The sequence below is a fragment of the Aegilops tauschii genome, chromosome 1, assembly GCF_002575655.3.
Source record: "Aegilops tauschii subsp. strangulata cultivar AL8/78 chromosome 1, Aet v6.0, whole genome shotgun sequence".
Lineage (NCBI taxonomy): Eukaryota > Viridiplantae > Streptophyta > Magnoliopsida > Poales > Poaceae > Aegilops > Aegilops tauschii.
In genome coordinates, this window is record NC_053035.3 from 505,640,047 (window position 1) to 505,656,609 (window position 16,563).

The 16,563-nt window shown below is 47.5% G+C and overlaps 4 protein-coding genes across 4 annotated transcripts; 1 reads left to right on the plus strand and 3 right to left on the minus strand.

Moving 5' to 3' along the window:
* Window positions 1-4,456: 4,456 nt before the first annotated feature.
* Window positions 4,457-4,885, minus strand: LOC109784053 (alpha carbonic anhydrase 1, chloroplastic-like). Its single transcript, XM_020342655.1, has one exon. It carries the CDS (start codon window positions 4,883-4,885, stop codon window positions 4,457-4,459), a length of 429 nt encoding a protein of 142 aa, XP_020198244.1.
* An 879-nt stretch (window positions 4,886-5,764) lies between these two features.
* Window positions 5,765-6,938, minus strand: LOC109784056 (alpha carbonic anhydrase 2-like). The gene is made up of 2 exons (XM_020342658.3): window positions 6,866-6,938; window positions 5,765-6,763 (listed from the first exon to the last, which is right to left on the minus strand). Exons 1-2 carry the CDS (start codon window positions 6,936-6,938, stop codon window positions 5,988-5,990), a joined length of 849 nt encoding a protein of 282 aa, XP_020198247.3. The 3' UTR covers window positions 5,765-5,987.
* Window positions 6,939-8,376: 1,438 nt separating this feature from the next.
* On the minus strand, window positions 8,377-14,070 carry LOC109784059 (notchless protein homolog). Its single transcript, XM_020342662.4, has 12 exons — window positions 13,773-14,070; window positions 13,596-13,677; window positions 13,095-13,184; window positions 12,797-12,922; window positions 12,369-12,496; window positions 11,862-12,061; window positions 11,306-11,369; window positions 9,650-9,760; window positions 9,363-9,500; window positions 8,973-9,115; window positions 8,798-8,852; window positions 8,377-8,679 (listed from the first exon to the last, which is right to left on the minus strand). The coding sequence occupies exons 1-12, from the start codon at window positions 13,920-13,922 to the stop codon at window positions 8,539-8,541; spliced, it is 1,428 nt and encodes a 475-aa protein (XP_020198251.1). The 5' UTR covers window positions 13,923-14,070; the 3' UTR covers window positions 8,377-8,538.
* A 21-nt stretch (window positions 14,071-14,091) lies between these two features.
* On the plus strand, window positions 14,092-16,243 carry LOC109784060 (sm-like protein LSM8). The gene is made up of 5 exons (XM_020342663.4): window positions 14,092-14,295; window positions 14,425-14,465; window positions 14,582-14,656; window positions 15,725-15,777; window positions 15,889-16,243. The coding sequence occupies exons 1-5, from the start codon at window positions 14,256-14,258 to the stop codon at window positions 15,977-15,979; spliced, it is 300 nt and encodes a 99-aa protein (XP_020198252.1). The 5' UTR covers window positions 14,092-14,255; the 3' UTR covers window positions 15,980-16,243.
* Window positions 16,244-16,563: the final 320 nt, after the last annotated feature.

A 16,563-nucleotide genomic window follows, 5' to 3' on the forward strand; every position in this document is an offset into this window, starting at 1 on the left:
GTGGCCGTTGTTGTTAGCCATGTTGTGGCCGCCGCAATCCGGGAGGACGCCACACTCCGCCAGCACGCCGTTGTCCGTATGGATGCTGGCCGTCGTCGCCCGCCACGTTGTCGCCACCGTCGTTTGGGTGGACGCCGCCCTCTGCGAGCTATCCGTCCTAGTGTGGACGCCGGCATCCGGGAGCTCGTCGTGGATCGATTGGAAGCCGTCCTCAATGAGCAAGCCCTCGATCGTTTGCGTGGCCGCTGCGTCCTACCTGGTGGTTGTCTCTGTGGTCGAGCGCATGGACCACGCTGTCCTGACTCCTGAGCAAGTTGTCGTCTCGGACCTGGCTGTCTTCTACTCCCTGTCTGTAGATGTTGGCCCACTAGCTACCCACCACTGACGGATGGATCTCGTCCATGGCGACGAGCAGGACGCAGAGTACAAGGGGGAGTGGGACATGGAGGAAAAGGGAAGGCGGAACGGAGACCAGCCGGAAGAGGATCGATGAGAAGCAGGCAGGGGAAGGAGCAGATTGGATCGATAGATATACGTGAGAGGAGACAAAGAGATATGATTTGTGCTCAGCTCCCTGCCCTTGCCCAGAATGTTCCACACCACCTTCTCCGTGCAGGGCGGCGTGGTGAGCGAACCCATGTACCGGAAGTAGCTCCCCGTCCGCTTCTGCAGCGACTTGAGCTCCACCACGCCTGCCGCCACGGTGGGCGTCGTCTTGAGCTCGCGCAGCTTCTCCGTCAGCTGGTCGTAGAAAGGGTCGGGGTTGCCGATCTCGTAGAGGATGCCGATGACGGCCTTGTGGTCTTGGTCGTCGACGTGGACCATGTGGAGCTCCTCCTCCTCGTCCCGGAGCGCCATGATGGCACAGGAGTACGCCGACCGGGAGCAGCGCCGGCGGGAAAGGCGCAACGCCATGTGCTGGTCCAAGTTCGCGGACTCGGATGTCTTGGCGCCACACATCGTGGCAGACCCGGACCTGGCGTACGCCTGGGCCCTGGACCGCTCCGTGACGACGTCGGAGACGACCAAGTGCCATCTCCGCCATCTCGACAGAGAGATGGTCAGGTACGGTGAGGAATGGTCCCTCGCTGAGATCGATGCTGCCAACGACACCTCCTCCAACGACCGCCGCCCTCTCCCCCATCCCACGTCCTCGGTGGCCGCGGCCGCACCGAGCACGATGCATGAAGTAACGGAGAGGATCGTCCGCGAGCGTCAAGCGGCTGCCAGGAATCCCTGCCGCGAAGCCGCCACCTTCTGCTGCCCGAAGCCCGACTCCGACGACGGATCGGGCCATGATGACGGAGGAGGAGCCTCCGGCCAGCCCGGCATGACCTATGAGGTCACCGTCAAGTATAGGATAGTTTAGGGTTTTATTTTTAGGTGTTTAGTTCATCTGACGAAATGTGGTCCGGTTTTATGTACAAATTATTCTAGTTTCAATGAAAACCGCCGTGTTTATATCAAAATTCACCCGGTTTGATCGAATTTTGTTCAGTTGGTTCGAGTTGTTGTAAAAATATATGGGGTTACGGTTGCATGGCTGCCTCCTGCATTCGTATTCGCGGACGGATGCGTGAGAAATTTTGCAGGTTGCCATCGGAGATATCGTTGTGCGGTGACAAGTAATCTCCTTGCGAGGTTATTTTTGGACCCCGATCGAGATTCCATCTATCCATCTCCATGCAGGTTCTATGAGTGGCAATCCAGATGTTGCTACCCTGAATCAACAGATAGATACATGCAGCTCAGGATGTTTTTTTAATACAGTACAAACATGGACGAAACTGAAACAAAAAATATGTATATATGTATGTCTTATTTTTGACAGCATGCATATATGTATGTCAATGGTTCTAATTCACTGAAAAATGTTACTCGCTACGTTGCTTCCCTAATACAGGATATCCAGACACATTTTGGTATGTATGTTTACTTATCATGTTAGTAAGTATGTCTTAGACCATCTCCAACAGACGGTCCAAATATAAAAATACCTAACTTTTGGACCGTCTGAGGCAAAAAAACGTTGTTCCAATAGATAGTTCATATGTAAAAAAAAATTAGACAGCGGCCTCCTCGTGATGTAAAATACAACACCTCGCGGTGCAAATTTACATCACAATGTGCATCTGGTCCAAAACCAACCGCCGCCCGCGAACGCCCAACCGCCCGTTCCTTTCCTTTCCCGCCCGCCCGCGCCCGTCCGCCCGCCTGCGACCCGCCCAGCCGCCGCCCCTCCCCGCCGTCCGGCGCCGCCATGGCCGAAGGCGACGACCCCGCCGCCTTCTCTGCCGCCACCGCAGCCGGTGGGCTGACCCACGTGGCCGCCGCCGCTGCCATCTCGCCCGCAACCGATGCCATGCCGCCGCCCCCCGCCCGCCGGCCCGGATTCGCGCCGCCCTGGCCGGTGGCCACCGCCCCGGCGGCGAAGCCGGCGAAGGGACGAGGCGGCGGAAAACGGCCGGCCAACCGCAGCCGCAACCCGACCGACAGTTCTACGCGGCCGGTGAAGGTCTCCAAGGTGGCCGCGACGGCTCGGGGCGACGACTCGCAGCCGGTGCGGCCGGCGGCCTCCTCCAACAGCCACACATCCATTCCTCAACCTCCCCCGCCGCCACCGCCGGCCGTGGAGGAAGATGTGGCCACGCCGACGGCCACCGCCTCCAACATGTTCGACGAAATGTCGCAAAGGTATAAATTTTCCGGTTGTGCTCTCGTTTGTTGTTTCAAATTCTATGTGTTCTTGATTGTTTGTGCGTCCAATTGTAGTCTTGATAATGAAGCTTTCATGCACGCGACAAATGTGGCAAATGATGATTAAATGTATGCGTCACAAGAATATGAAACCCAATATGATGATGACAATCTTGATGTGGATGATGAGGGCTTTGTTGTCAAGGGAAGAAGTGGAAATTATACCACCGCGGAGGATGTGTTGATATGCACCGCTTGGAAGAAAATCTCTCAAGATGCAAGCATTGGAAGCGACCAAACGGTGAACACCTATTGGCAACACATCAAGGAGTACTTCGATGAGCGCAACACAAGTGGTCACTTCCGTTCGAGCGACTCTCTACGCCAATGTTGGTCCACCATCAACACCGAATGCCAAAAGTGGGCCGGTTGCTTGTCAAACGTTGCTCGCATGAACCCAAGTGGTTGCGGTGATAGTGACTTGGTAAATATTTCCTCTTCGTGCGTGCTTTGTCAAATATTTCCTCTTTGTTCCACATGTTGATGATGATGTGTTGCTTGTTTCATTGTAGAAAATGATTGCACAAGGATTGTTTCGAGAGAGGAACATGAAAGGCGAGAAGAAGAAAAGGAAAGGAAAAGCTTTCACTTTTCATCATTGCTTCAAAGAGCTCAAGGATGAGGAGAAGTGGAAAACAAGAGAGACTTTTGAATCGTCGAAGAAGAAGAGTGCGGTGCTTGAGGATGAAGAAGATGTCACCATTGAGGAGACGAGCCCCACTCCTCACTCCGCGACAAAATCTTATAGGCCCGATGGAAACAAGAAAGCGAAGGGAACCAAGGCCGGAGACAATGATCTCAAGGAAGGATTTGATGCCATTGTCATGGTGAGGAAAGAGTATGCCGAAGAGAAAAGAATCTTGAAGCTCAAGTAAATAGAGGAGAGGAGTGAGGCCGAGCGGCAAAGGGCGGCGGCCGAGGAGAAGAGGGCGGCGGCCGAGGAGAGGTTGGCCGCGGCCGAGAGGAAGGTGGACCTAGAGGATAAGAAGGCTGCAGCCGACGAGAGGAAGATGGTTGAGGAGAGGACACTCAAGTTTATGTTTATGGACACATCAACTCTTGATGCCAAGGCAAAGGCATATATTGAACTTTGTCGCGATGAAATGCTCATGAAGAAGAAAATGCTCATGAGGCAAATGATGATGGGAGGAGGCATGGGAGGTGCCATGGGAGAAGGCATGGGAGGAGGCATTGGAGGTGCCATGGGAGGAGGCATGGGAGGTGCCATGGGAGGTGCCATGGGAGGAGGCATGGGAGGTGCCATGGGTGGTTACATGAACATGATTGGAGGTTCCATGAATGGTGCATTTGGCGGAAACATGGGAGGTGGCTTCAGTGGCAACATGGAAGGTGGCTTTGGCGGCATGGGAGGTGGCTTTGGCGGCAACATAATGGGTGGCTTGGGAGGTGGCTATGGCGGCAACATGAGTGGCGTTGGAGTTGGCTTCGTCGGCAACATGACCGGTATGGGACGCAATGAAGATGCTTTCGATGGTGCTCACGGCAACGAGAGTTCACCGCTTGTTGAGAACGTCGACAAAGACGGTGGTGAAGATGATGATCGTACCACAGTTCACAACGCCGGTGGTGTTGATGACCCGCATGAGTAATATTCATGTGCATTTCAATTTCTAGGGCGCAAAACTTTGATTGTTGGTAGGTATGTATGTTTACTCATCATGTTGGTAGGTATGTCTTATTATTGTACCAGGGATTGGATGGAGATGGTGTTTTTTGGCGGGTTGTAGAAGGCGACGGGGTGGCCATTGAGCGGATGCGGCGGCCTATTGTCCTGGTGAGGCAGCGGCGTGGTGCTGAGCTGCCGCTGCTCCTGGCTCAGCTCCCTGCCTTTGCCCAGGATGTTCCACACCACGTTCTCCGTGCACGGCGGCGTGGTGAGCGACCCCATGTACCGAAAGTAGCTCCCCGTCCGCTTCTGCGGCGACTTGAGCTCCACCATGCCGTCCGCCACGGTGGGCGTCGTCTTGAGCTCGCGTAGCTTCTCCGTCAGCTGGTCGTAGAAAGGGTCGCGGTTGCCGATCTCGTAGAGGATGCCGATGACAGCCTTGTGGTCTTGGTCGTCGACGTGGACCATGTGGAGCTCCTCCTCATCGTCTCGGAGCGCCATGATGGCACAGGCGTACGCCGACCGGGAGCAGCGCCTGCGGGACAGGCGCAACGCCATGTGTCGGTCCAAGTTCGCGGACTCGGATGTCCTGCCGCCACACATCATGGCGAACCCGGACCTGGCGTACGCCTGGGCCTTGGATCGCTCCGTGACGACGTCGGAGACGACCAAGTGCCATCTCCGCCGCCTCGAGGGAGAGATGGCCAGGTACAGTGAGGAATGGTCCCTCGTCGAGATCGATGCCGCCAACGACACCTCCTCCAACGACCGCCGCCCTCTCCCCCATCCCACGTCCTCGGAGGCCGTGGCCGCACCGAGCACGGTGCAGGAAGTAGCGGAGAGGATCGTCCGCGAGCATCAGACGGCTGCCGGGAATCGCTGCCGCGAAGCCGCCACCTTCTGCCGCCCGAAGCCTGACTCCGACGACGGATCGGGCCATGATGACGGAGGAGGAGCCGCCGGCCAGCCCGACATGACCTATGAGCTCACCATCAAGTATAGGATAGTTTAGGGTTCTATTTTTAGGTTTTTAGTTCACCTGACGAAATATTGTCCGGTTTTATGTACAAATTATTCTAGTTTCAATGAAATCCGCCGTGTTTATATCAAAATTCATCCGGTTTGATCGAATTTCGTTCGGTTGGTTCGAGTTGTTGTGAAAATGTGTGGGTCTACGGTTGGATGGCTGCCTCCCGCATCCATATCCGCGGATGAATGCGTGAGAAATTGCGGGTTGCCGTCAGAGATACTGTTGTGCGGTGACAAGTAATCTCCTTGCGAGGTTATTTTTGGACCCCGATCGAGATTCCATCTATCCATCTCCATGCAGGTTCTATGAGTGGCAATCCAGATGTTGCTGCGGTGAATCAACAGATAGATACATGCAGCTCAGGATGTTTTTTTTAACACAATACAGACGCGGATGAAATTGAAACAAAAAACATGTATATATGTATGTCTTATTTTTGACAGCATGCATATATGTATGTCAATGGTTCTAATTCACTGAAAAATGTTACTCGCTATGTTGCTTCCCTAATACAGGATATCCAGACACATTTTGGTATGTATGTTTACTCATCATGTTGGTAGGTATGTCTTATTATTGTACTAGGGATTGGATGGAGATGGTGCTGTTTGGTGGGTTGTAGAAGGCGACGGAGCGGCCATTGAGCGGCTGCGGCGGCCTATTGTCCTGGTGAGGCAGCGGCGCAGTGATGAGCTGTAGCTGCTCCTGGCTCAGCTCCCTGCCCTTGCCCAGGATGTTCCACACCACGTTCTCCGTGCACGGCGGCGTGGTGAGCGACCCCATGTACCGGAAGTAGCTCCCCGTCCGCTTCTGCAGTGACTTGAGCTCCACCACGCCGGCCGCCACGGTGGGCGTCGTCTTGAGCTCGCGCAGCTTCTCCGTCAGCTGGTCGTAGAAAGGGTCGGGGTTGCCGATCTCGTAGAGGATGCCGATGACGGCCTTGTGGTCCTGGTCGTCGACATGGACCATGTGGAGCTCCAGCGGGAAGCGCTTGCCGTTAACGGTGTGCTCCCCCGGCGCGTGCCAGTGGATCATCTTGAACTTGAACTCCCTGACGGTGCCGTCGGCGGTGGTGACGTTGATGGAGCCCGGCATGACGGGCTCGCCGCCCTGCTCGAAGCTCATCACGATGTCCTTGCCCGTGTTGTGGAGGGTGGCGTTGGAGGGGGCGTAGACGCGGGTGAGGGTGTCGAGGTTGGGGTTGGGGACGGCGTTGGCGATGACGATGTCGATGGGGGACTGCGCCTTGCCGTCGCCGCACGCCTTGTACGTCGGGCTCAGCTTGCCCCAATTCTCCGGCCCGTCAGGGGTCCCCGGCGTGTACCCGAAGCTCGGCCCACCACCTTCGTCTGCATTTTAATCCTTCTTTTCTTCATCATCGATTGCAATTCCACTCCACCAATTATCTCTTATTATTAAGAAAGAAAGAAAGGTCGGAAATGTTCACTTACGTGAGAGAGCGACGGTGAGGGACGAGACGATGACGACGACAGCGGCCCATGCCGACGACATTTGGGACGCCATTACGATGAATTGGATTGGTGTTTGTTGAGTGCAAGTGGCTTAAATAGGTAGGGAGGGAGGGAGGAAGGAAATAGAGAAGGAGCAATATATAGCGTGGCATGGCTAAATCATTTTGTGGCCACCCATTCATCCCCTCTTGCCTTGCTTGCTTCTTCTATATATGGATGTATGTATGGATGGACCAAAAATAGACGACAATCAAATTTGTCTATTTTCAAAATAATAATCACCAAACCAAAATACTACTACTAGTAGTAGTAAATTAAATAAAATCAACCCAAATGATAAAGTGCCACACGTGTGGCACGAAATAACATGGTTCAAACGTCTTCAATACCATCCATTTTACCACATCAAACAGATGACATCAACGAAATCTTTTTGGTTTTTCGGACCTAAAAAATGTTTGATCTTTTAAATAAAAAATCCGATTTAAAATCTGTTCTCATTATTAAATCCGTCTTGACGAGATCTTCAAAACTAGATCCCATATTGATATGTTTCAATGACTTCTTTTTGGTCAAAAGTTACCATGATGTTAGACTGAAGTTGCCAGAGTGTTTACACTAAAGTTGCCATGATATATTTTATCTATTTTTTCTTCTAAATTTAGAACTACCATTGTATTTCAACTACTTTTCACGGCAAATTTTATTAATTCACCAATTTTTAGTAATTAACCACGACAAAGTTAATTCATGGATCATGGCAATTTTTAGTAATTCATGATGGCAATTTTAGTTTGTAGATCATGGAAATTACTTTTTTTTTTCAATGAACCATGGAAATTTTTTGTACATGTATCATGGCAAATTTAAGTAATTCATCATGGCAATTTTAGTTTCTGGTTCATGGCAAATTTGAGACATTGACCATGCATTTTTAAAGTGACTGATGACGGATTTCTTTTAAATTATGAATCATGTCAAAATTATTTCACGGATGATGACAAATTTAGTAATTCACCATGACAAGTTTAATTTCTTAATTTTTTTATAACATGTTTAATTTTACTTTAAACATAGAAGAAAAAGTAGTTGAAACATATCATGTCAACTTCAGTATAAACATCATGAAAATTTGTGTGCAATAGACATGGCAACTTTTGACCGCCAGAAAATACCATCAAAACATATCGATACAGGATCGAGTTTTGAAGTTCTCGTCGCGGCGGATTTAGTGGTGAAAACGGATTTTCAATCGGATTTGTCACTTAAGAGATAAAACATTTTAAAGTTTGAAAACCCCAAAAAATTCCCGCTGACATCATCTATTTTTTTTTGCCTATTTGCATGCATGTGTGAAAAAAAATAAAAAAGCTAACGTGTCACAACTCACAATGGATGGCTAGAAGGGTGTGTGACCCGACCTCCTTTAGCCCACACGTCATACGTTTGACACTTATCAAGGTCCAAAATCAAACGTTAACACGAGCATCTAGAGTAATTAACATTCATGATGATGTGCTTATCCTCCCCCATCTCATCCACATGCTCAATAAATTGATCATCACATTTGTCAACAAGCCTGTCTTACTTCATTGGACCAACACACCAAGTCTCTGCTCCCCAACAGACTACTAGCAGATACTACTACAAGCTTAATTCATCCACAACTTTAGGACCCTGTCTTTGCCACCAGAGACAACCTTCTCGCCGTCGGGGCTCCAGTCCACGGCGTACACCTCGTCCGCGTGCCCTGGCAGGTCCTGCTTCAGCTTGCGCGCACGGATATCCCACACCTGATTCATGTCATGTCATCAACCAATCGACAAGCACAAAATGCATCATCTTCATCTTCATCTTCTTCTCTACTCCAATGACACGATGAAATGCCAACAAAAACATAACATTACATACCTTTAGGGTCGAATCCTTGCTTCCACTCAGTAGGAGCCGACTGTCGGCGGACCAGCTATACAAAAGACAACCATCATGTTAGATTGTTATACGCATCAGATATCCATGTGAAACTAAACTGGCAATGTATATGTTTCTAGACTAGAGAAGAAAGGCTCCTGCTGCTGCTGCTGACCTGATCTGGTACACATCCGCGACATGCCCTCGGAAAGCTGCGACAAACTTGCCCGTGATGCCGTTCCACAGCTTGACTGATTTGTCAAAGGAGGCACTCGCCAGCCACTGCCCGTCAGGGGAGAAGTAGACATGGTTCACCACCTGCATGCACAAAGCAAAACAGACAGCGCAAACAGTTGTAAGCAGAGCTTCAGCCAAATGAGTTGCCTTGCCTTGCTCGAATGCAAAGCCATGGCTCACACAAAGTTCTAACAATTTCAACACTCCTCTGTTTTTCTTTCTGAATGGTTTTTTGTGTGACGACTCGGTTGAGTTAACGTCAGAGATTCATTGTTATGTCCAAGTTACAGGGGGTGGGGGAGCGCAAAAGACTAATATCATAATATACCTTCTGATGACCAGTCATGCGAGCTTTCGGCTGTTTGCTAATCGTTGGTTCCCAAAGAAACATAGTAAAATCATCTGAACCAGAGACCAGCCTCTCAGGAGCATTACCCCTCATCTTCTCATATCTTGCAAGAGCTGCCTAAACATGCAAAGCTGTCAGTTGTACAGTCTCGCTTCCAAAGTTTTACCATAAGAATAATGTCAATCAATCAGCTTAAGTAAAATCTAATTCATCGTTCCGGCAAGCATAATAAATTTCTAAACAAATTGTGCCACACGTGAACTTACCTCTTTCATTTCCTCTGGACTTGAAAATGTCTTGCCGGTATGGTCATATGCCCCAGTGCGGAGAACATATTCTGTGCTCAAGGCAAGCGAATTTACCCAGTGCCCATGACCCTGAATACACAAAAATAAAATTATGTAAAAAATGAATAGCAAAAACTTAATATGGGATGGTTTCACCACAAAAAGAAAAAATGGGATCGCTGATTTGATAGTGTGATAACAACTCATGGAACACGACGTCAAGTGCACGCTAAAATCACAATGAAAATCAGTTGAAAAGCATTCGACAAACTCAATTCACCCACGACAGAGTTCATAGCTCACAACTGAAGGATCTCTACTTGGTGCTGGTATACTGGTCACAACGTACATATTAAATATTAAAACACAAATGAAAAGCAGAGTTGAGAAACCAGAGCAAGATCTACTCATAGCATGCAGGTACAAAAGTTTTTAGGGTTAATTCGATATGTGCCATTGCCAACTTTGATTATTTGAAAAATAGCACTGCAAAAAGGCTTACGGAAATGCCACTGCCAACACTTGGATAGATCAATAAATGCCAATAAGGATGTCGCATATAATCGAATAAACCCTTTTTTAGAGTGGAATTTTTTCGTAGGTGGATTTGTTCGATTAAGCGAAGTTGATAGTGGCAAGTGAAATAACAAAATTTTACAAAGCTTTTATAGTCTACATGCATAGAAGAACAAGTGAAATAACCATGGTCGGTTGATATGCTGTTGGTATTAGCATACAGGCCATAAACATGAGCCTATTCTGATGATGACTAGCAGCCCAGCATGACACAAATCTGACAGTCTAGTGCGCTATGGTCAGCCTCCTCAAGTGTTCCACTCCGCCCATGAAACTAGGTGGATTGGCAGGATCAATCTAGTAGATACTTGAGTTCAAACCCTATACCTTGAGATGGAGGTCTATGGGAACCTAACGCCCAGTTATGTCCTAAACTTTTGCCGATATGACCCTCTTCCTAACAGGGCTGAACATGAACGTTATAAACTGACACCCTACTGAAGATGAAAGTTATATGCTCAACGGAACACATAATTTGCAAAGGACAAGACACTTCTACAAGCTGTTCACTTCAAGACTGACTTCATCATATCTCGTTGGTTGAAAAAAACAGAACTTGTTTAACAATTTTTACACTGTGACAACAAGTTGGGTGAGAGACTGGCTAAACACATTCCGCTACAAGAATTCTCATCTACGAAGAAATCTTCCAAGTAACTCCTTGGGTAATATCCTTGTGTCTTGTGAATGCAAAATTTGAATATCTAAGCAAACATGGCGACATCAATAACAATGATACCAAATTACAATATGAGTGATTAATAATTGAGATGACAAAGACGGCTACAAAGGGAATTTCTGACCAACCTCAATACCGTTATTCATTCCCATAGCCAATCAAAAAAAGAAGGTGGACTGGTGTTGACATTTAGTCAGAAAGTTGACCAGGCATGTTATTGGCCATTAATGTAGTTACACAAGTTGGACAGATCCTACTTTGATAATAACAACATGACATGACTTGAAAGGCATACATACAGTGGGTTGAAAAAAGAACATTGATTTCATTATTGTGCATAAGCATTTGCAGAAGAATATGCTTGGAATTGTTAACATTACCTGCAGTGTTTTGACCAACTTGCCCTGAGTAGTTTCCCATACTTTGATTAAACAATCTTCAGAACTGCAGTAGAAAGACATTATTTTCAGAATTGTATATGTAATATATTACCTGAAGTGGGGAAATTCATAAACGCTATTTGTGACAACACTAGACACTTATGGTCTAGGATGTACGTGATTCAGAATATGCTTTCAGTTAATGGCTTTAGCCATCTAGGGTGCCGGGAGTGTCAGTCAACCGCTTTGCCAACAACTGTGGCTATAAGGATTTAAGAACGAATAAAAGTAAAAATAACAAGGAGCTGATGAACCAGCGAAAGTAACCTACCCGCAACAACATATATGCTTACCGCTACAGGGTACATTTTGTTCTTGTTGACAACAATTATCCGAAGAGAAAATGCCAAGTATTATTATACAGTTATAAGCTTATACATCGTCTTCCACACATCACGTATCAGAAAGCCAAACAATAGTGTTTTACTACACAAATAGTACGCATACAGTTTCTTTTACTGGAAGAAGAAAAAGGCCTACCAAGTAATAATCTTACCCTGTATATATCAAACCGTCTCCACCCCACTTGACACAGGTCACAGCATTGGTGTGACCTGAAAGGGAAATAACACACTTCTTCGTGGTAATGTCCCAAATTCGTGCATCACCATCTTTACTTGCACTTACAAAACGGCGGGAAGGAGATTGCAAATGAACTGGCTCCCAAGATACAGCAGTAATCCACTTTCTATGTCCCTATTGTAAAAACACCAGAATGAATGACTAGATGTAGCAAGAGTGTTAAAACATATGCAAGATCTAAATTTGATATGGACATCCTCTTTCTAGCAATCTGCGGTAGGAAATTCCGTCTACTACGAAAGAAACGAACTTGTAGTTCTTGCTAACTAGCATTTATTTTGGTAAATGGTTCATAGCAAATTCTCACTTGATGATAAGGATATAACGGAGTGTGATGTGCAAATGAAGAAATGAGATAAAATCTTATTCGATCTTACAGTAGATTCTAGAAGTCAGAAAATAAAGAAATGTGCAATCTTACCGTAAGAGGAGCGCCCAATTGATTGCCTGTTTTGGGGTCCCATAATATAAGCTCTCCTGACTTGCTTCCACTAACAAGATGTTTCCCATCAGGTGACCATGCAATGCAGAGAACCCAATTTTTGTGGCCTACAAAATACAGGGTTATTTCATAACACTTTCAACACAGCGACAATATCACCCAGCCAAAAGGAGTGCAGATGTGCGAATGGAACTAGCTGAAAGAGTGATAAGAGTCCCAGAAGAGATGAGAAAGACAATCAAATTTTAGCATCATAATAATGTTACAAGAGCTAGCTAGCAGAGGCAAAGAAAGATGAATTCCCATTACAGACAGAGACAGTATATCAGCAGCAGAATGTAACAAGCATAGTTATTAGCATAGAGAATGGGCAGAAAGAATTCAAGGTAAGAAACGGACTGACTGACCTTTGCATGTGTACAATGGGGTCTGTGTGCTGAGGTCCCAGAAGCGAACAGTGGTGTCGCCTGAACCACTAGCCAGACATCTCCCGTCGGGGCTGAAAGAAACGGCCAATACAGCCTCCGTGTGGCCTGCAGGCAGACGGTAAGATTGTCATCATTCCTTGCTACTCACAAGCAAGCAGAGCAGAGACAGACGGTAAGATTGTCATCATTCCTTGCTACTCACAAGCAAGCAGAGCAGAGACAGAAGCAGAAGCAGAAGCAGAAGCATGGATGGGACGGGATGGAAGTAGCGAGGTACCTGCGATTGTTGCTGAGCATCGGTTGACGGGCCTGATGCGGAAGACGGCCTGCGGCTGGTAGACGATGCGCAGGGTGACCTCCGCGGTGGCTTCAAATCAAATCAAATCAAAATCAAATTGTTGATTTGAGAAGGAAGGAAGGAAGATTGATTGGTTGTTGATTACTCCCTCCGTTTCATTATCTAAGGTGTATTATTTTCGGCACGGTGACCAAGTCGCATAATTATAGACATGTTAGGACAAAATTACCCTTGACAAATTTATTGAATAGTGAAGTAAATCAGTTAGTCCAGGAAAGTAAGAGATACATGCAATCGACATAGAAATAGTTTCCTTGTTTTGCTACAAAGAGAGATATAGACACTTTCCTTTATCTGGAGGGCTAACAAGGGAATTATGAGGAATTACAAGAGATGCACCTTACATTCTGGAATTTTATGAATATAAACAAATAGACCTTATCAAAAAACAAATGCTATTCTACTGACTGACTGACTGACCGTTGTTGCGTTGCATGAAGGCGCCGAGCTGGAGGGAGAGCTCCTCATCGCCGACGTAGAAGGCGTAGGGAAGCTTGTCCTCCTTTTGCGTTGCATTGCATATTTGCATCAGGTGAGGTAGGAAAAAGAAGAGAGAGAGCAAGAAGAAGAAAAGAAGAAGAAGAAGCAAATACGTACGTTGTGTAGGAGTTGGTTGACGATGTCCTGCAGCTGCGGCGGTCCGACGTTGTGCGGCAGGTAGAGCGCCGCGCCCAGCTGCTCCCCCTCCGCGCTCACCAGCTGGCACATCACGCTTCCGCTGCTGCCGTTGCCGCCGGCGCCGTCCATCTCTCTTTCTTTTCTTTTCTTTTCTTTTTCTTGTCGCTCCTGGATGAGAGGGGAGGGGCGAAGCGGCGGCGGCGGCGGAGGAGGAAGAAGACGAGGGAGGTCTGCTCTGCTCTGTTTGGGTCGGGTCGGGTCGTCCGTCGCAGGTTGCTTGCTAATAATAACAGAAGAAGACGGCCCAGCCCATCACAGCCCACCAAGTCTCTTTCTTTCTTGTTGGTCTGATGAAGTGAACTGAGGGAACCCTAGCTCGCTCGCCTCCGGCCGCCCTCGATTCCTCTATTCGATTCGACCAGCGCCGCCGCCGAAGCCCGAGGAGGAGAGGAGGAAAGGGGGATGGCGTCCGTGGGGCCGACGCTCGAGTCCCTCGTCGACCGTGAGTCTCTCTGCCCTTCCTTCCTCCCTCCACCTAGCTTGTTTCAATTTCCTTGGATTTCCTCCACTCAACTCTTTTCTCCTTGTTCCAATCTTTTTCTTTTCTGTATGTATGTATGTATGTATGTAGAGGTGATCTCCGTCATCACCAACGACGGCCGCAACATCGTGGTAAGCTCCATCTACTTATCTCTTTTCTTTTCTTGGCCCCGCCCGCCATTGCTATTGCTGCCTCTGCTCTGCTCTGCTTCATAACAAAAAAAATTCTTCTTTCTTGTTGTCTCCAGGGGACTCTTCGGGGGTTCGACCAGGCCACCAACATCATCCTCGACGAGTCCCACGAGAGGGTCTACTCCACTAAGGTAATACACCTCACTACCTACCTTGCCTTGCCTTGCCTTGCCTTGTACTCAATTACTAGCTATCCTTTTTATTACCCATATAACATACACTACATACCTAGACAGAGAGAAACAATTCTAGTCTAGGAGGTAGATATATAGAGGTGCTTCCAAATTCTGAGAGGGAGGGAGGGAGGGAGGGACGAATATAATTGATGCTTGCAAAATTACCAGGCCTTGTTCTGCCCTCGTAACTACACTATTATTCATTTCCTTTATTTATTTATTTATTGCCTTCAAGGACACAAGAATTGGTATATGTATGTATGTACATAATTGACCAACAACCTGCCTGCCTGCCTCTGCTTCACCCCTTAGCTCATATGCTTACAATGTACAAGTTCTAGGATACAAGAAACAGGCTTTCTTGTGACCGACCGACCGACGCAGCTTGCTTGCTTGATGAGAAATTCGGAAATCCGATAAAGCACTCTATTCTATCCACAAAGTTGTACAGGCGCAGACCTTCTTGTGATCCACTTGTTGACCTACGGCGCCACAGAATTAATTACTGAGGTGGCCTTTTTCTCATGTTATCCAAGGAGGAATGTTCAATCTAGCCATGTCACTTACGCTTTACCGTGCAGTTTTATGTATACATGAGGGAGGGTCTTCTCATGTACTAGGTCCAAGGATTACTCCGCTTTTCTCTTCTCTTGCATACCTCTACCTCTACTGCTTATTTCTTCACAAAAGGTGTCATGCTAGTTATTTAGTAAGCTTACTGTGTGTGCTCTGCTCTGCTCTGCTCTGCTGCCCCGGTTTTATGAAATCAACTTTTCAGCCCCATCCTTTTTTCCTCTGTTTGCCAATGTGGTGATCGGTTTCCCAGTTTCGGTGTTTCTGTTAGGCTCCTTTTTGTAACCATCAAGGTTTTGGCATATGGAAATCCTACAAGACTTGCTGTCTTTCTTGCATAAATAAATAAATTATACTAGCTAGTTCCTTGGGCACTGACTCTTCTTGTTGAGTTTTATTTATACCCTCCCTGTCAATCTCCCTGCTGACAGACACTGTGTTGTGTTGCAGGAGGGAGTACAGCAGCTTGTCCTCGGACTGTACATCATCAGGGGCGACAACATGTGCGTAGTGCCCCTTTCACTTGTGTGATATGTACTATGCATTAACTGCATTTTTTGTATGTATGTATGTATGTATGTAAAAATGAAGCTGTTTGTTGACGGCGTATGCAGAGGCGTGGTGGGTGAGGTGGACGAGGAGCTGGACGCGGCGCTGGACATGTCCAAGCTGAGAGCGCAGCCCCTCAAGCCGGTCATCCACTGAAGATGATGAAATGTTCTATCGATCTGATCCTGATCGCGCAAGCCGAAGCTGATGTTGTTCAGTCAATCTGTACCGTAGGTTAATCGATTGATCGCTCACTCATATCTCGTATCTCATATCATGGACCCTTGTATGATGAAAAAAACAGGGTTTGCTGCGTCGATGGACCGGTCATGTTCTTCTATGAGAGAGAGAGATACATGCATCTCTGTGCACGTAAGTAATGAATGAATGAATGAATGAAGTAGGCAATTGATGTTGGAAGCTACATTGATATTATGATGATCCATTTAGTTGACAGCAGAGAAGAGAAATCGTCGAAAGGAAATTGAAATCGATTTTTTACACAGGTACTCCGTAGTAAATATACACTATGTATGTGTGTAGATGATACACATTTGCTTGCATTGCATTGCATGTGAGCAGATATATCTAGTTGATAGATAGATAGGTAGGTATAGGTAAAAAAAGGTGGATGATGGTGCTCCGGCTCCGGCTCCGGTGGTGGTTCAGGAGGGGTTGGAGGCGCCGGCGGTGGTGGCGTTGGGCCTAACGGCGCTGTAGTTGCAGGAGATGAAGAACTG